Genomic DNA, 17,791 nt, shown 5'->3' on the forward strand with positions numbered 1-17,791 from the left:
AATCTCCAAAATTCCATTCTGTAAACCATAAAATTATATATCGCAACCTGAGTCCAGTACAGGCGCTTACAAGTGCCACAGAATTTGGATAACCTTCAATATATCCTTGGTAAAAGCAGAAATTCTGAAAAATAAAGAGAAACACACATATACCTTTATTTGAATAATTCATATGAAAGAAACTACTTTAAAATATTTAACATATATGTTTACTAGTGTAGTATGTGTCAAATACTCATTTAAAAAATGGATGAGATTATTAAATGAACATTTAGCTCAATTCTCCAAAAATTTCCTTACAGTTTCAAAAAGAATAAAGTACATTTTCTTATTTTTCCTATACCCTGAATTAAACATGACATTGTTATTTATTAGATCAAGGTAAAAAGCTTCAAAAACTGATTTTTTTATTGTCTTCTGACTTAATTTGGCAAGGTAGATGTAAAAATACAGAAAGAGTACAAAAGAGAAACTTTTCTTTTCAAAATTATTTACGAATAATAGCAGTGTGGCTTAACTAGTTTGTCCCTCCCAACATAGCAATTATAAACTCTAGAAAAATATATTTAAAACTCCAACTACAAAGTCAGGCTGAAAAACTGAGAGAAGAAAATCAACACGAGAGAGGAGAAAACTGTGTTAGCTGAGGTTTGCATTCACACAGGTCTCCCCCCAAGGGCACTCTCCCGGGCAGACAGCACCAGGTGGGCAGCATTCAACTCAGCTGGCCTGAGGGTGGAGGCCTGACTTCAGATGTGCCTGCAAACTGAGGTGTGTTATCCAGGAAGGAGGGAGGCAAAGAACGATGTCCCCCAAGCGTGTTATTAACTCAGGTATAAAATCTTGACTTACTCCTGAACTGAGAATACATGAACGAAGATCCCAAGTAGCCCAGCTGAAACCAAGACCTAAAAAGCTGTAAGATCTGAGAAGGAATTTCGGCTATCTTCAAACACAGGGGAACAGGGCTATAGAAGCTGTTTCCGGCCAACTTAATTGCTTGCTAGAACAAAAATTAAAACCCTTTAGAGAAAGATAACAGATCAACAAGCTCTATAATCTATCAATGAATGTGGCCAGCATATGGTAAAAAAAAAAATTAATAAATTAGTGAACAAATAGAAAAATGTAACCCATAGTTAAGAGAAAAAGCACAGTCAGGGAAAAGAAACTGACCCTGAAGTAACCCAGAATTTGAAATACACAGAATATGACTTTAAAGTAGGTATTAAAAATGTGATGAAAAACATAAAGGAAAATTTAGGCCAAATGAAGGAAGCAATGAGGAATTTCAGAAGAGAAATAATAGGTTATAAAATACCAACCACATATTCTGGAGTAAAAAATATTTAAGAATATACATTTATTAGTACTTAAAAATATACTGAATACACAAAATAAATGAAACATCAGTTATAAGTCTAATAAATTATATACAAGATATATATGAGGAAAATTATAAAACTCCGATGAAATAAATTTAATAATATCTAAATATATAGAGAGATATTCATGTTCATGGATACAAAGATCGAATATCACTAAGATGTCAATTGTTCCAAACTTGATCTAAAGATGCATTACAATCTTAATTAAAATCCTAGAAAATTGCTCTGTGGAAATCTACGAACACGTTATAAAGTTTATATGGAAAAGCAAAAGACCCAAAACAGCCAACACAATATCAAAGAAGAACAATGTCAAAGGACCAACACTACCCAATGTCAAGATTTACTGTAGGGCTACAGTTATTAAGACAGTGGGGTAATGGTGAGATAATAGACAAACAGATTAATGGAACAGGACAGAAAGTCCAGAAACAATGTGTTGTTTATGTCCATACACACACAAAAAACTGAATCTAGACACAGACTTTACATATTTCTCAAAAATTAATTCAAAATGAATCATAGGCCTAAATGTAAAACATAAAACTTTTATGTTTCTAGTAGAAATATAGGAGAAAATCTAGATGGCCTTGGGTTTGGCAATGACTTTTTAGGTGGAACTCCAAAAGCACAAGAAAAAAATAAGTTAGACTTCATTAAAATTAAAATTGGTGCTCTGCAAAGGCTGTTAAGAGAATTAAAAGACAAACCAAAAAACTGGGAGAAAATATTTGCAAAATGCGTATCTGATAAATGATTTTTATACAAAATAGTCAAACTATTAAAAGTCAACATTATGAAAACAAACAACTGAATTACAAAATGAGCAACAAAAAAATGAGAACAGACACCTCACCAAATAACAAATACAGATGGCAAATAAGCACATGAAAAGATACTCAACATTATATGTCAATAGAGAATTGCAAATTAATGAGATGTTACTACACATTTATTAGAATGGCTAAAATCCAAAACACTGGTAACACCAAACGCTGACAAGGATGTGGAGCAGCAAGAATCCTCATTTAATGCTTGCTGGAATGAAAACTGGTATAGCCACTTTGGAAGGCAGTTTGACAGCTTCTTACAAAGCTAACATAGGCTTACAATACCATCCAGCAATTGCACTTGTAAATATTTACCCAAATGAGATGAAAACTGATGTCCACACATGCAATGTGCACACGAATAGCAGTTTTAATCACAACTGCAAAATAATGGAAGCAACTGAGATGTCACTCAACATGTGGGTTTGATAAACAAACTCTAGCACATCCCTAAAATGAAATATTTTTCAGCAATAAAAAGAAATGGATTATCATTCCATGGTAAGCCATGGACGACTCTTCAGTGCATATTGCTAAGTGAAAGAAGCCAATCTGGAATGGCTACATACTATATGATTTCAACTGTATGACATTCTAGAAAAGGAAAACCTGTAGAGGAAAAGGAAAGAGAGTCATGGCATAAAAATATTTTGGGGGAAAAAGGTCAAAATTTTCCCCAATTTTAGTGAGAAACAGCAACTTATAAATCCAAAAATCTCATCACATCATAATTAACTGCTGAAAATCAAAAATGAAAAAGAAAATCTTGGTTACGACCAAGGAAAAGCAACATGCAAGGGAGTAATGACACAAATGATAGGTATATTTTCATCATATAAATTGGAGGCAAGGACACAATGAAATAACAAAGTTCTGAGAGAGAAAAAATAAAACTGGCAACTTAGAAGTACATCCATTAAATATTTCCTTTCAAAAATAAAAGGAATGGAGGATTAAACTCCAGAATGACAGTGCGAGGATCTCTGCAGACCTGCAGCCCATTAAAACTGATCAAAAGTACAAATAAACATACAGCCATTTAAGTCTTCTGGATAAGGTCTTAAAAGAAAATGAAGAAACATCTATTAAAGGATATATATGAAAATGCAGTAAGAAAAATGAGAGCCTGTGGTATTTGAACCAAAGCCACTGCCTCCCTTCCCCTTCCTAGTCCACCAAGGTGGAAACTCCACTCCAGACTGGTGCAGCTAAGAATACATGGCTCCCTCTTCCTTCAGCTCCAAGCCAGAGAACTTTCTCTCTGAAGAAATAAAGATGTCAGCATTTCTCATCCTGCCCCAGCTATCTGCTGCTGAGACTAAGTTCTAGGCAACTGTACTCAAGAGGTGTGGAATACCTTCTGCCCAGACCCCAACTGCAGAGCAGCAATTCTGCCTTGGGTGCAGCACTGCTGATTATGCTTGGACTCCAATGAGCCTTGCTCTGACTAGTAAGGTGATGGTTCCATGTGAGAAGAAGCAAGAGATGATCTCAAACTACTTTTCCCCTTTCCACCAAGATCTCAGCTTCTAAAGCAGGAGTGTGTCACTCAGAGAGAACCCCACCACTGTTCTCAATCCCAGCTCCAGAGTCTTAGCTCAGAGATTTTGCCTGGAAGGAGCAGGCTGCAAAACCGTTAGTCCCTAATCTCTTCCCAAAGGAAGTGACTTCAATTACAACAAAGCACAGAGTAGTTCAAGCCTATAGGTGCTCTCAAAAACAGTATAGATTGTGGTTGGGGGACAAGTGGTAGGAGATTCTTGGATTCTGTTAAGATCTAAGCTAAACCTTAAGCTAGCTAGGTGGTGGGAAAAGAGATGGCTGTGAGGGGTCCTTCTGGGTGTCAGAACAAATATCTAACACTGACCTAGGAAACTTCCTTCAAGGAAATGCAAATTTGATTGGATTATACTTCAGAGCAATTCATGCCCCAAGACATTGTTGAAAACAACAGAGCAATCCACAAACAATTAGTGGAGTTTAACAGTTAAGTGTGGTCAAGACAAAGATAGCCTTGGCAAAACCATGTGATCTGAGGGTGACTGTGGGCATATGCTAAACTGTGGGTCCCTGAGGGGCAACATGAGAGGCATAACATGCAGATAGGGAGGACAGACTTCAAAATATAATCCAGCCAATCAACAAACAAACAAGCAAATAACAATAAGAAGCCTTGGGATGGATGAGGTAGACCCACAGTAGCTACAATATATTATCTAAAATGCTCACTTTCCAACAAAAATTAATGAACATGCATACACTGATAAAAATGTAGGCAACATAAACATTGTGTGAGAGTGATCAGATGTTGTATTTGACAGAAAATGACTTCTAGATAGTAGTTATCAAACATGTTCACAGAACTCAAGAAAGCTATGGTTTCAGAAGTAAAGGGAGGTATGATGGCAATGTTATATAAAATATAGAACATCAATGAAGGGACAGAAATGATAAAAAAAAAAAAAAAGCCTACAGATTCCAGAGTTGAAAAGTATAATTACTGAAATGAAAATTTTACTAAAAGAACTCAACGTAGGTTTAACTGGCAGAAAAATTAACACACGTAGCACACTTGAGGATAGATCAATAGAGATTACGAAATCCGAATAACAGAAAAAAAGAAGAAAAATGAATAGAGCTTCACAGAAATGTAAGACCCTATTAAGTGGACCAACATATGTGAATGAAAGCACCAGGAGAGAGAAGGAGGGAAAAAAAATTGAAGAAATGATAATTGAAAACTTTAAAACTTAAAGAATTTATTGAAAAATACAAACTTATGTATCCAGAAAGCATGAGAATTCCAAGTAGAATAAACACAAGGAGATCCACAAAATACATATACTTGAATATGCATTGAATATCAAAGACAGGGAGAACAACTTGACAGAAGCAAGAGAAAAACTCATTAATTACAAGGGGTTCCCAACAAGATTAACAGCTGACTATTCAGTCTAAACAATGGAGGTCAGAAGGCAGTAGAACAACATATTCGAAGTGCTCAAGAGAAAAAAATAAGCTGTTGTTCAAGTATCTTATATCCAGAAAGGATATTTTCTAAAATGAAAGAAAAATAAAGGTATTCCAAGATAAACAAAAATTGAGAGACTTTGTTGCCAGCAGACCTGCTATGATGGTTTGAAGCTGTTATGTACCCTAGAAAATCATGCTCTTAAAGTCAATCCCATTCCTGTGAGTGTGGACCCATTGTAAGTTAAGATCTTTTGGTGACTAGGATCTTAAGTTAAGATGTGACTCCCCCTCATTCAGGGTGGGTGTTAATACCTTATTGGAGTCCTTTGTAAGTAAATGGAATTCAGACACAGAAAAAAAGACAGAGAAGCTGAGAGAGAAAGCCACAGAAATAGAGAGGAAGTCCCTGAAGCCAGAAGCTGGAAGCAATGAAACCCAGAAGAAAAGGGAGAGACCCACTGCTATGCATCTTGCCATCTGACAAAGAAGTCCAGAATCGCTGACAGCCTGTCTTCCAGAAGAACATATTGTCTTGATGCCTTGACTTGGACTTTTTCATGGCCTCAGAACTGTAAGCTTGTAAACTAATAAATTCCCTTTGTTAAAAAGCCAGCCCATTTCTGGTATACTGCATTTCAACAGCCTAGCAGATTAAAACACCTGTCTTATAAGAAACACCTAAGGCAATTCTTCAGACTGTATTGTTGGGCCTGTAACATACAGAAATGTAATATATTTGTATTATATTTGCCAATAGAAGAACAAGGAGGTGGGAGACAACAAAACTGTATTAGGCTAAGGAAATGACTACACATGGTAAAGTAATAATTATAGTGTTTATAACATTTACAGATGCAGTATATATAACAATCATATCTCAAAACAGGAAAAGTGACAAGATCTAGACAGGAAGACTGTTTCTATATCTCACTTAATTAAGTTATTGTAAATCTGAAGCTGAATCTAATTAAATTGTATAAACTAAGCCTCTAAGCCCTAGAAAAACCAATAAAATAGTAACTAAATATGAAAAGTTAATAGAAGAAATTTAAATGTTTCATTAGAATACATTCACTTAATGCAAGGGAAGTCAATAAACAACAAATAGAGGAACAAAAATGCCATGAGATACATAGAAAACAAAAAGTAAAATGGCAGAGATAATACCAACTATATCAGCAATAACAATAAATGTGATTGGATTAAATAATTCAATAAAAAAGCAGCAAGTATGAGACCAGATGAAAACAAAGGATCCAACTTGAGATACAAAGATTCAAAGGAAACAGAATATTTGAATGACATTACAAACCAACCAGACTAAACAGATATCTATAGTTCATGCCACTTCCACCCCGCAACAAAAAAATACACATTTTCCTCAAGTGCATCCAAAACATTCTCCTTGATAGACAATAAGCTAAGCCATAAGACAAACCTCAGCAAACTTAAAAGCATAGATATAATACAAAGTATGTTTTCTGATCAGAATGCAATAAAATTAGAAATCCTTAACAGAAAAATATTGGGTAACTCACAAATATGTGAAAACTAAGCAACAAACTCCAAATATTCAATGGGTCAAAGAAGAAGACAAAAGGGAAGACAGAAAATACTTTGAGATGAATGCAAATAGAGAGCCAGCATAGCAAAACTCATTGGATGCAGCTAAGGCAATGCTTATAGGGAAATTTAGAGCTATAAATGCCTATAGTAAGGAAGAAGGACGCTCTCAATTCAATATTCCACTGGGAAAAATGAACAAAATAAAGCTAAGGCAAACTGAAGGAAGCAAATAGCAAAATTAGAGAAAAATTAATTAAATAGAAGGTAGACAAGGAGAAAATCAATGAAACCAAAAGCTTGTTCTTTGAAACAATCAACAAAATTGGCAAACCTTTAGCCAGATTGACTAGGAAAAAAAAAGAAAGAAGAGTCAAATTAGTGAAATGAGAACTAAAAGTGGAAACATTACTACCAAGCTTACAAAATAAAAAATTAGTTAACTTTAAATAAATGGATAAATTCCTAGAAAGATGCAAGGTAGTTTCCCCATCAACAGTGCTTATGCCAGCTCCACCACCCATGGACACAAACAATGTCTTACCCACTCTCGTGGCACTCTGCACAGTATTGCAGAATGTCTGATCAAAAAACTCTCTCAGCAAAGAAAGTGCATTAATGAATGGACCCATGATGAAATCAACTGTCTTTCATGTGGAAACAGCTAGCCTAACTGAAAGGTAGAATGGCTTACTGAAGATTCATTTACTGTAGCACTTGGGAGATAATACCCCGAATGGCCGAGATTATGTTTGAATCAGAGGGCGTTATATGGTGCTATATGGTGCTATTTCCTGCATAGCTAGCATAAAGGCTCCAGGAATTAAGGTGCTGACATGGGAGTGGCTTCTCCGACTACTATTCCAAGAACTTGCAGAAAGTTTGCTTTCCATCCCAGCAACTTTTAGTACTTTGTCCTCAAGGGGGGATTTTTCCAAAAGGGGACCCAATAATGGTTCCACTAAATTGGATGGTAAAACTACCACCTGGATATTTGGGCTCCTCATGCCACTCTATGCCTCCTATTCAGGACCCTTCTAACAAGGGCTGGGTCTCAGCTCTGGAGGGGGGAGACTGTCTTTTTTATTCCAGCCCTAGAATTAGTGGCTTCTTCTTATATTTGGTGTCCCTATATTCTTTAGAACATGCATCAAAGAACACGGCTTTTTCTGGGGAACATAATATATACAAACCGGTATGCCTACACCTTTATTTTCATCACCAATTATGGGCCATACTCTCCAATCTTTACTTTATAAGATGAAGATGCCAATATTTCTATCTTTCTATCAACTTTGTCCCTTTCCTTCCAACTGTGTTTATTTAACAGATTGATAAACATTTATAATTCTTTGGAACAACCAGAAAGTTACATTGATCTTATAAAAAGGTTGACTGAAAAAGTTGGAAATCAATATACAGATAAATTTTATATTAATACAGGCAAATTTTCCATGGAGGAATCAAAATGCTTATTAACTACACAATTTCCCTCTCCAGTTTTTTTCTTATTTTATCATTATCATTTATTACACTCTGCCTTTATTATTTCTTTATTGAATGTTCTATGTGCACTTGAAAAGAATGTTTATAGTGCTGTTTTGTGCAGTCTCCTATAGATGTCAATTTGATCAAGTGGATAGTGAAGCTCAAGTCTTCAACATATGTGCTGATTGGTTTATATCTTCAATTATAATTGTGGATTTGTCTGTTTCTTCTTTCATTTCTTACAATTTCTGCTTCCTATATTTGGAGGTCCATTTTTACGTGTGTTTTAGTTTCCTAGATTGCTCAAAGTAAATACCATGAAATGGGTCAGATTAAACAATGGGGCTTTGTTAGCTTATGGTTTTGAGGCTAAAAGAAAGTCAATCAAGGCATCATCAAGATGATGCCTTCTCCCAGAAGACTGTGGCATTCTGGGGCTGAATGCTGATGATCCTTAGCCCTTAGTTTGCCACATGGCAAAGCACATGGTGACAACTCCTGGTCTCTCTCTTCTTTTCCAGGTTGTGCTGATGCCCAGCTTCTGGCGGCTCTGTTTGTGGCTCTCTCTGTGTGTCTGAATTTCTTTCTCTTATAAAGGATTCTGGTAATAGACTTATTACTGATTGGAGTGGGTCTTACCTTAACTGAAGTCACCTCATCAAAAGATCCTACCTATAATGCTTTCGTACATACAGGAATGGATTAAATTTCAGAAAATGTTTTTCTGGGGTACATACAGCTTCAAACCATCACAACGTGCAAACATATTTTGGATTGTTATGTCAATAACCCTGTCATTTTACTTTTTTAATTATTATGACTATCTCTTTCTGTCCTGAAGAGATTGTAAAGTCCGGACAATGATGAGTGGCTTATACATGTCCTGCTCCAGATAATCAGAGTAACTATGGGCAAATTCTGCCTTTACATAACTGGCTGATTGGTACTTTTATAGATAAATCTTTCTATTTACCAAGATACTATGCCTTATAGGGATGATAATTATTTGTGGATTGTATGTTAAACAAATAAATGAATACTTTATCTAATTTTTTACTTAATGTTAATAAACCTTACCTACTTTTTACTAGACTGGAGATATGATGGCAATTTTGTCAAACATAATTTCTCTATATGATGCCATTATTTTTTAGGCCAAAACTCAACAAATTATCATATTCAAATTATTGATAAAGCATTCTTTGCTTGGTCTTTTAAACTGCGCATTCATCTCTCATGGTTACCTCCTAACAGGTAGGAAGCCAAGTTAGATATGGCAGAATGACATAAAATTCAGCTGTGAGATACTGTGGCCCTCTTTCTCACTGACACTGTATATGATTTCTATGTTTGCATATATTACTTGTGGCAGTTTGAAACTGTTATGGACCCCAGAAGAGCCATGATATTTTAATCCAATCTTATTGAATGGAACCCATTGATTGAGTGTTTCCATGAAGATGTGACTCACCCAACTGTGGTGAGATCTTTGATTTTGGAGAAAGCCATTTTGAAACCAGAACCCAGGAGCAGAGGATCAGCAGACGCCAACCACATGCCTTCCCAGCTAACAGAGGTGTTCTGGACACCACTGGCCTCTCTTCAGTGAAAGTATCCTCTTGCTGATGCCTTGGTTTGGACATTTTTATGGCCATAGAACTTTAAATTCATAACCTAATAAATTCCTTTTATAAAACCCAATACATTTGTGGTATTTTGCATAATGGCAGCTTTAGCAAACCAGAACATACTCCATAAAAGACTCACATATACTTTCCTTTGTGTTGGGCAAAATTTAAAGCAACTGACTATATTATTTCTTCTGTTAAAAATCTTAGCCTCAATAAAGGTGCTTTAATTTCAAAATACTGGTTGATTCACTTCATAAACTGTAGAATGCAAATTGGTAAAAACTCTAAAACAAACAAAGGGCAATTGGTGGGGCAGGGTAAAGGCAAAAACAAACATGAAAGCACAAACAGTTTTTCTGTCATGAGAAATCCCTGAAATTCTAACCTCACTTCTCTATTATTTTTTTACAGCAACTACAAATATTATCAAATAAATCTTCAAATACCCGAATTACATGAAAATTTAACTTATCCCTAAATGTGCTTGAAATTCCATGTGTACTTCTTATTTAGTCCTTGAACATAGTTCAGACAAGACTGGGGTCTCAGCTTCTCTGACCCATATTTTAAAACATACTGAACTCCTATTGCCACAGGTACATAAGCATATGTACATTCATCAACAAACAAATATCTTAGAAACATCACAATCATGTTTGATTTGGTTAAGCATCTGCGTAATAGAGCTAACTTGGAATACATCTTTAAAAGAAAATGGTTTCTGTTGGAAATGTCTAAATTCATACCCAAACAAAACAAAACATACGCCCAACTCTTCATATTCTAGCAACATGTGAACCCCTAAATAAGATGATCACTGAAACTGACATAACAGACCTGAAACCCAGACAATAAAAACCATACCTGATACTGTTGATCAAGAGGTTTCATACTTCCTGCGTCGGTATAACCATAAACTCTAAAAGTACTAGGTAAAAAAGTTCTGTAAAATAAAAAGATGACACTATTTAATGGAAAATTTTGTTTCTAAGGTTTTCGTTGGAAATATCTTTATTACTTTAATATAGGTACAGAGAGAGAGAAAGGCAGAGAGATTCTTCCATGGTATGTAAGGTAAGGAAATGGTAAAGACAAATTAGACCAAATAGATTTAAACAGCTTATTATTCACAGCATGAAAAGCAAAATCAGTGGAGCATCACCTTCTCCTTAGAGAAATAAATGAAAACATATGCATAACTAGCATATCATATAGCTATAGTATTGTAAAAGATATCAGAAGCACTCATTGGCATTAGTATTGCCATCTGGATTACTTCCAAATTGTCAAGAACTCCCTGAGAAATATAATAAAACTGATCCCTGAGAAATTAAAAAAGAACATATGTGAAAAGCTAAAGAGAGGCTTTTGGCAATATTGAGGAGGAAAAATCAGTTACAAAGTCAAGTCACTTGAAGATACTTTTCTGAAAATATGTATTTGCTGATAAAAGAATTCCCATGATGGGATGAATAACCAAGATTGAATTACTGATATGAAAGATCAAGGACTCTCCCAGTAGGTATTAAGAAAGAACAGAAATGGAAATATGAGAGAAAGGTAAAGAGATTATGAGAAAAATATCAGAAACTTAAACTTCTTAAAACCAAGAATCTTAGAGGAAAGGAAAAGTGATGACAAATTAACAAAAGTAGAAACTGATGGAAAAAACAGAGTCCCCCACTCTCACTATACATACACAAAAAGTTTTAATATCATCACAAATCAATGTAATATTAAAACCAAATTAAATAAACATGAAACATTATTATTCAGAAATGAACACAAAGAATAACATATCATATCCAGTCTTTGGGATACAGCCAATGAGTTTCAGAAGAAAGCCAATACTGTATTGCTGGATGTTACTCAAAGTACTCATTTGCATCAGCATTACTCTCAATATCCTAAACTGTATCCCTTCTCAAATTCGGTAAGAAAATCTTGAGCAGTGTGCTAAAACCAATTTTTGGCGTTCTCGTTTCAAATGTTTGAAGGCCACTGGAGATTGTCATGATGCTGTCCCTGACCAAATATTTGACAAATGCTGTAAGCTCTGCACATTCTAGATCTATCACAGCCCAGCCTCTTAGTCTGCTGAAAGTGCATGTGTTACCACCCTGTTCATATATAAACTTTTGGCCAACCCTGAAACTACCAAGACACTCTAGGGAGGGGCTGTAGAGGCTTCACCCAGACCAATAACAATAGTAATGGAAGGTTTCATGATTCCATCAACAATTAAATATAATGGAACTCAAAAACAAGTCATGTTTATGTTTCCAGAAAAATAAAAAATTATCAAAATTCATCCTCCATGAAACTACATGGACAGTCAAATAGAAATCAGGCACTACAAAAGAGGAGGAAGATGGGAATGCCCACTATGGATTCAAATTCTAGATATGTATTATATGGACTGAAGAGTATATATATATATACAATAATAGATGCATGTAAACCCAGTAACTAGAAACATTTCCAAATGCACAACAACTGCATTCTGGTTAGTTACAAGTACCAATTATAAACAGAACAAAGAAAGACGATAAAATAATGCAGGTCACCTACTTTTGAATTAGGTTCACAGTATAAGTTTTCCCTTCAATTGGAATATTGTAGGACATCTGGTGGGAGAATAGGTTAACATTGCAAAGAAGAGTGAGAAGAATGTTAGAAAGGAAACCATCATTTCATATCAATGATAACTAAATTTTAAAACACATTATATAATATAAAAGGAAAATTTGGAATTTAATGTAGATTCATTTCAATGGAATCTTATCTTAAAACATCGGCCTTTATAATATACATAATGGTTAGAAGAACATAATTTTGTAATTTCTTTTCGTAGATTTTCAAATTTATTCCATACAAGAGAATCTGAATAATCAATTATTCTTTCATCCAGTAATTATGTAAGCTTGTAAGAACGAGGTCACTACAAAACTTGTATTTAAGTTGAACAAAGTATATCTAAATTGGTCACTCAGGGGAAATTTGTTTAGTAGAACAAAGAATTACTAGCACATAGTATACATAAATACAAAATTTCACAAGTGTGCATGGTTGAAAAATGACAGGTTGACTTCTTAGGAACAGAATATTAAACTATGAAAAATGTTAATGGTTAATTACTTCTGATTCAATTTCCCCAGTTGTTTTTGACCGTATTTTCTCCGGTACTGTAATTTGCACACGTAGTCTTTCAGAATCTGCAAGGTGCAAAATGTTTTATCAGAGCAACACCCATTACTCATATAAATACAAAATTTGAATTCTGTATGCTGCCTTTCATTTTTGCTATCTTTTCAAATTCTCTCAATCCCCTACTTCTTTCTGAACTTACAAAGAGAAACAGAAATACTGCTTTAGGCATATTGCCTTTAAGAACAAGTTCTAGTAATCCTGGGGCAACAGACCCGGTCCTTCCATACAAGGAAGTTCAGATCCTCTGGGCTCTCCAACCACAGAGTCCAGAAGTTGGGTGTCAGCCTTCATCATCAACAAAAATGCAGAGAAGGATCAGAAACTACGATCTTTAGGCTTCCACTTGAGCTATGGAATCTCCCATCTTTGCTATGGTCCCAGGACCAATGGGAAAGCCCCCACCCATTGAAAGTTGATTTTGGTCGGTAATGGGGGGGGGGGCGGTGAGGGGGGTTGAGTCGTCCTTGCTGGGTTGGAGCCTCCACAGGAAGGCACCTTCCCAGGAACGCCAAGCCTCACTCCAAGGTAAAGGGAGAGGAGAGCTGACGTTTCCCCCAGGGACAGAGAAGGAGTGTTGCCACTTACCAGTATTTGCCCAGAGCCTGCTGAGCCCCGTGAGCAGAAGCAGGAGGCTCAACATGGCTTGACCTCCTGGATCCCGGCGTGAATAATGGCCGTTGCCTGGCTAGGAAGCAGTTGGGCGCACGAGGATACCTCGCATGGCCGCGCATGCGGCGACCATGAGAGCCAAGGTTGGGTGAGCGCGCAGGTGGTGGGCACTGTTGCGCAGGCAGTGTTGGCTACAAGATCGCTTGCGGGAGCAGGCTTGTATTTAATATCATGTAGCCTTGAAGCTAAAAAAAAGGCAGAACCAGTGAAAGGACGGGTCAGGGAAACAGCCAATAAACAGAAAGATTCATATACGCTTTTTAAGTGAACCTTAATTGAAGTATTATATACATATATCTATATCATATGTGCACAGCCCTATTAATATCCAAATGAACATACAAACTTAATCAGCACCCAGATCAAGAAAAATAACATAGAACCTACAAAGCCCCCAGATTGCACCCTCCCAGTCATTGCTTCTAACACCGTAGATAGGTTTTGTCTATTTCTGAAAGTTATCTAAAGGGACCCAGTCACCATGGGCTCTTTTATACTTGAGTTCTTTCAATATGAGGATTGTGAGATCCACTTATGTTCGGAGTAGCAATGGTTGTTTTTGTTTGTTTATTTTTTAATTGTTTTTGGTTTTGGTGTACTGGTTGATATATATGATACATTGAATGAATACCCCACCATTTATCATCTTGCTTTACTGTTAATGAACATGTGGGCTGTTTATAGTTTGGGCTATAAAAAATATTTGGCTATAAACATTTTTGTACATGTCTTTTAGTGAACATATATATGGTTTTCTATAGGGTATATTCCAAGTGTTAAATATCTGGATCATATGCTTTGATAGATATTTCTAAAGAGTTTTCCAAGATGTAGTCATTTATACTCCTGCCAGGAGTGTAAGAGAATTCCACTTCCTCCATGTTTGTGACTACCATGGTTTTTTTTGTCTATATTTCATAATAGCCATTTTAATGGACCTGTACAGTGGTCCTGCATTTTGGTTTTAATTTGCACTTTCATGATGGTCAATGAAGTTTAGCACAATATTACCCATTTATGTAGCATCTTTTGTCATTGCCTGTTTGAGACCTTGGTCCATTTTCCAATTGGGTTGCCTTGTCTCTTTTTATTATATGTAGAATCTATTAATGTATTCTGGAAAAGATTCTTTTGTTAGATACAATGATTGCAAACGTCTTTTGTATAGGGCCTCCTTTTTCACTCTTTCAAAGCACTTTATTATAGTTGATTATATATTTTACAGTACTTCATTGAGTTATAATTTATATTCAGTAAAATGCACAAATATTAAGTGTAAGCACAAATAATTTCTGCACCTCAATACAGCCAATAGATGGCCACACAGATCAAGATATACAACATTTGCATCATCATCAGAAATTTCCTCACACTCAGATCACTCAAAACATCTCCAGAAGTAACTAGATTTCCACATTCTGACTTCTATAACCTTTTATCAATTTTGCCTGTTCTTGAATTTTGTTATCAGTGGAATTTTGTGGCATATAATCTTTTGTGTCTGGTTTCCTTTTCCAAGCATAAGGTTTTTGTGATTCATTAATATTGTGATGGAATCAGCAGTTTGTTCCCTTTTATTTCGAAATAGTATTCCATTATGTGAATATATGGCACTTTATGAATCCATTGTACTCTTGATTAGTATTTGATCTGTCACCTGTATTTTGATACTGTGAATGAAATTGCTATGAAGGTACATATAAAAGTGGAATTGCTGGGCCATGGGATAGGTTAAATAGAAACTTTATTAGAAATGCCAAAGAGTTTTCCAAAGAGATTTTAATTTTCATGTCCCTACCAAAGTTCTGTTTGCTCCACACTATCACCAGCAATAGGTATTGCATACTTTTTAATTTTAGACATTTTGTAGGGTGTGTAATGGACATGCTTTGAAGTTCTAAATTGCATTTTTCTAAAGATCATTTATGTTGAGGAACCTTTCCCATGCTGTTAGTAATTCAGATATCCTCTTTAGCGGAGCCTTTGCCATGTTTAAATTGGTCTGTTTGTCTTTATCTTATTAGTTTTAGGAGTTCATAATCATTCTGGGTATGAATCTTTTAACAATTTATTGGAAATGTTTTCTACGAGTCTATGGAGAAACTTTTTGATAAGGGGAACATTTTAATTTTGATGCAGTCCAGTTTATAAACTTTTTTTTTCCCTTTATGGCTATTTTCTTTTATATCATGTCTAAGAAATCTTTGCCCATCTTGAATTTACAAAATGAATATACATTTTTAATCTTCGTAATTTCAGCTCTCACATTCAGGATTGTGTGTTTTTGGTTTTTTTTTTTTTGCAGCAACTTTTGAGTATGCAGTGAAGTAGAGATAAAAATTTATTTTTTCATTTCTGTACACATATTAAGTTGCTCCAACATCAATTATTGAAAAGACTTTCCATTTCCTTTAAATTGTGTCCATACCTTTCTAGTAAAGAAATTAATTATATGTATGTGGGTCTATTTTGTGGGTTTTTTATGCAGTTCCATTAGCCTATTTTTCTGTTTGTTTGTTTGATTTGGTTTGGTCAATAGCATACTGTCTTAATTCTTGCTGCTTTGTAGTGAATGTTAAAATCATGCCATTTAGGTCTGTTTCAATTCTGTTCAAATCACTTCAAGTATGTTTTCTTCTTCAAGATTTTCCGAGCCATTTGATGTGTTTCTAACATCCATTTAATTTGAAATTAGCTTGTCATTTTCAACTAAAAACCTGGTGAGATTTTGATTGCATCAGGGGATTGTACTGAACTGGTAAATCAATGTGTGAAAAGCTGATATTTAGTCTTTTAAATATTTGTATTTAGGTCTTCAGTATCTCTCAGCAATGTATTCTACTTTTCAATGTAAATATCTTGCATGCGTTTTTACATCTATCCTTAGGTATGTAATAAAATGTTATGCTGTTGTGAATGGTTTTGACATTTTAATTTCATTTCTCAATTTCTTATTGCTAATATATACACATATAATTGATTATTGCTTATTGACCTTGTATCCCATGAACTTGTTAAAATCCATATTTGTTCTAGTAGTTCTTTTGTATGTTTCTTTGGACTGTCTGTGTAGACAATCATGACATATACAAATAAAAACAGGTTTATTTCTTCCTTCTCAATTTTCTGTATTTTATATAATTTACCTCATGTCACCACACTAACTAGAACCTCCAATACAATATTGGATTGAAATGGTGAGATTGGACATCCTTGTATTATTCCCAATCTTTAAGAGAAACTTTTGAATATAACATCACCAAATATTATGGATGTTGGCAGTAGGATTTTTATAGATACACTTTTAATAATAACATAATAATAAAAACATAATTTTAATACAATTTTCAAGTAATTGCTACCAGTTCTGTCTTCATCCCTATGCAAGGTGAGATAGAATTTTAACAAATAGCCTACCAAGCACGCTTAAATAGGCTCATAAGAAGTAAAGGAAAATAAAATATCCACACTGGTATAAAATAGAAGGAAACATGTAGATATTCTATTCTCAAGGTTGGTAGGAGTGGGAGGCAGGAGAAGGAAGGATCTATTTTCCTTGACTGAAGCACTGGGAAACATGTCAGGTCGTTAAAACTCTAGTGAAGCTGGAGGTGAATTATGTTGGTAGACACAGTTTCTACTGGTCCCATGGCCCTTGGGCCAGGTGCCTATATGGGATAACAAGAAACAGAGAAGTTTCTCCATTGATCTCAGATAATGATTTGCAGTTCATGCTCCACTGACCCATAGAATTAGAAACAATTGTGCCTCAAGAACATATGGGTTTGCCAAACTTCTGGAATTCTTGACAGTTTAGCCTGATTCCTGGTGACATACAAAAACCTGAACAATAAAATTTAAAAATAAATCATTTAAGGAGGCACAGTAATAAAAGGGAGGAAGATCAGGCTACACATAAAGAACAGTTTCTAGTGAAAGGAAAGGATTTGAATATATTTGAAGAGAGTTCTTGATTCAATTAAAGAAAATGCTGTTAAATCACACACACACAAAAATGCATGCTAATACAATATAAAAA

General features: G+C 35.1%; 1 protein-coding gene across 1 annotated transcript in view; it reads right to left on the bottom strand.

Annotated features, from left to right (window-relative positions):
• The window catches only part of ADAM2 (ADAM metallopeptidase domain 2), a 149,942-nt gene extending 136,219 nt beyond the window's left edge, over positions 1-13,723 (bottom strand). Inside the window, exons 1-5 of the mRNA XM_037812774.1 lie at positions 13,669-13,723; positions 13,012-13,088; positions 12,445-12,500; positions 10,738-10,816; positions 48-124 (exon numbers count right to left, since the gene is read on the bottom strand). Coding sequence (XP_037668702.1) covers positions 48-124; positions 10,738-10,816; positions 12,445-12,500; positions 13,012-13,088; positions 13,669-13,723 — 344 coding nt within the window. The remainder of the gene's footprint in view (positions 1-47; positions 125-10,737; positions 10,817-12,444; positions 12,501-13,011; positions 13,089-13,668) is intronic.
• Positions 13,724-17,791: the final 4,068 nt, after the last annotated feature.

This window comes from Choloepus didactylus, chromosome 20 (genome assembly GCF_015220235.1).
Source record: "Choloepus didactylus isolate mChoDid1 chromosome 20, mChoDid1.pri, whole genome shotgun sequence".
Taxonomy (NCBI): domain Eukaryota; kingdom Metazoa; phylum Chordata; class Mammalia; order Pilosa; family Megalonychidae; genus Choloepus; species Choloepus didactylus.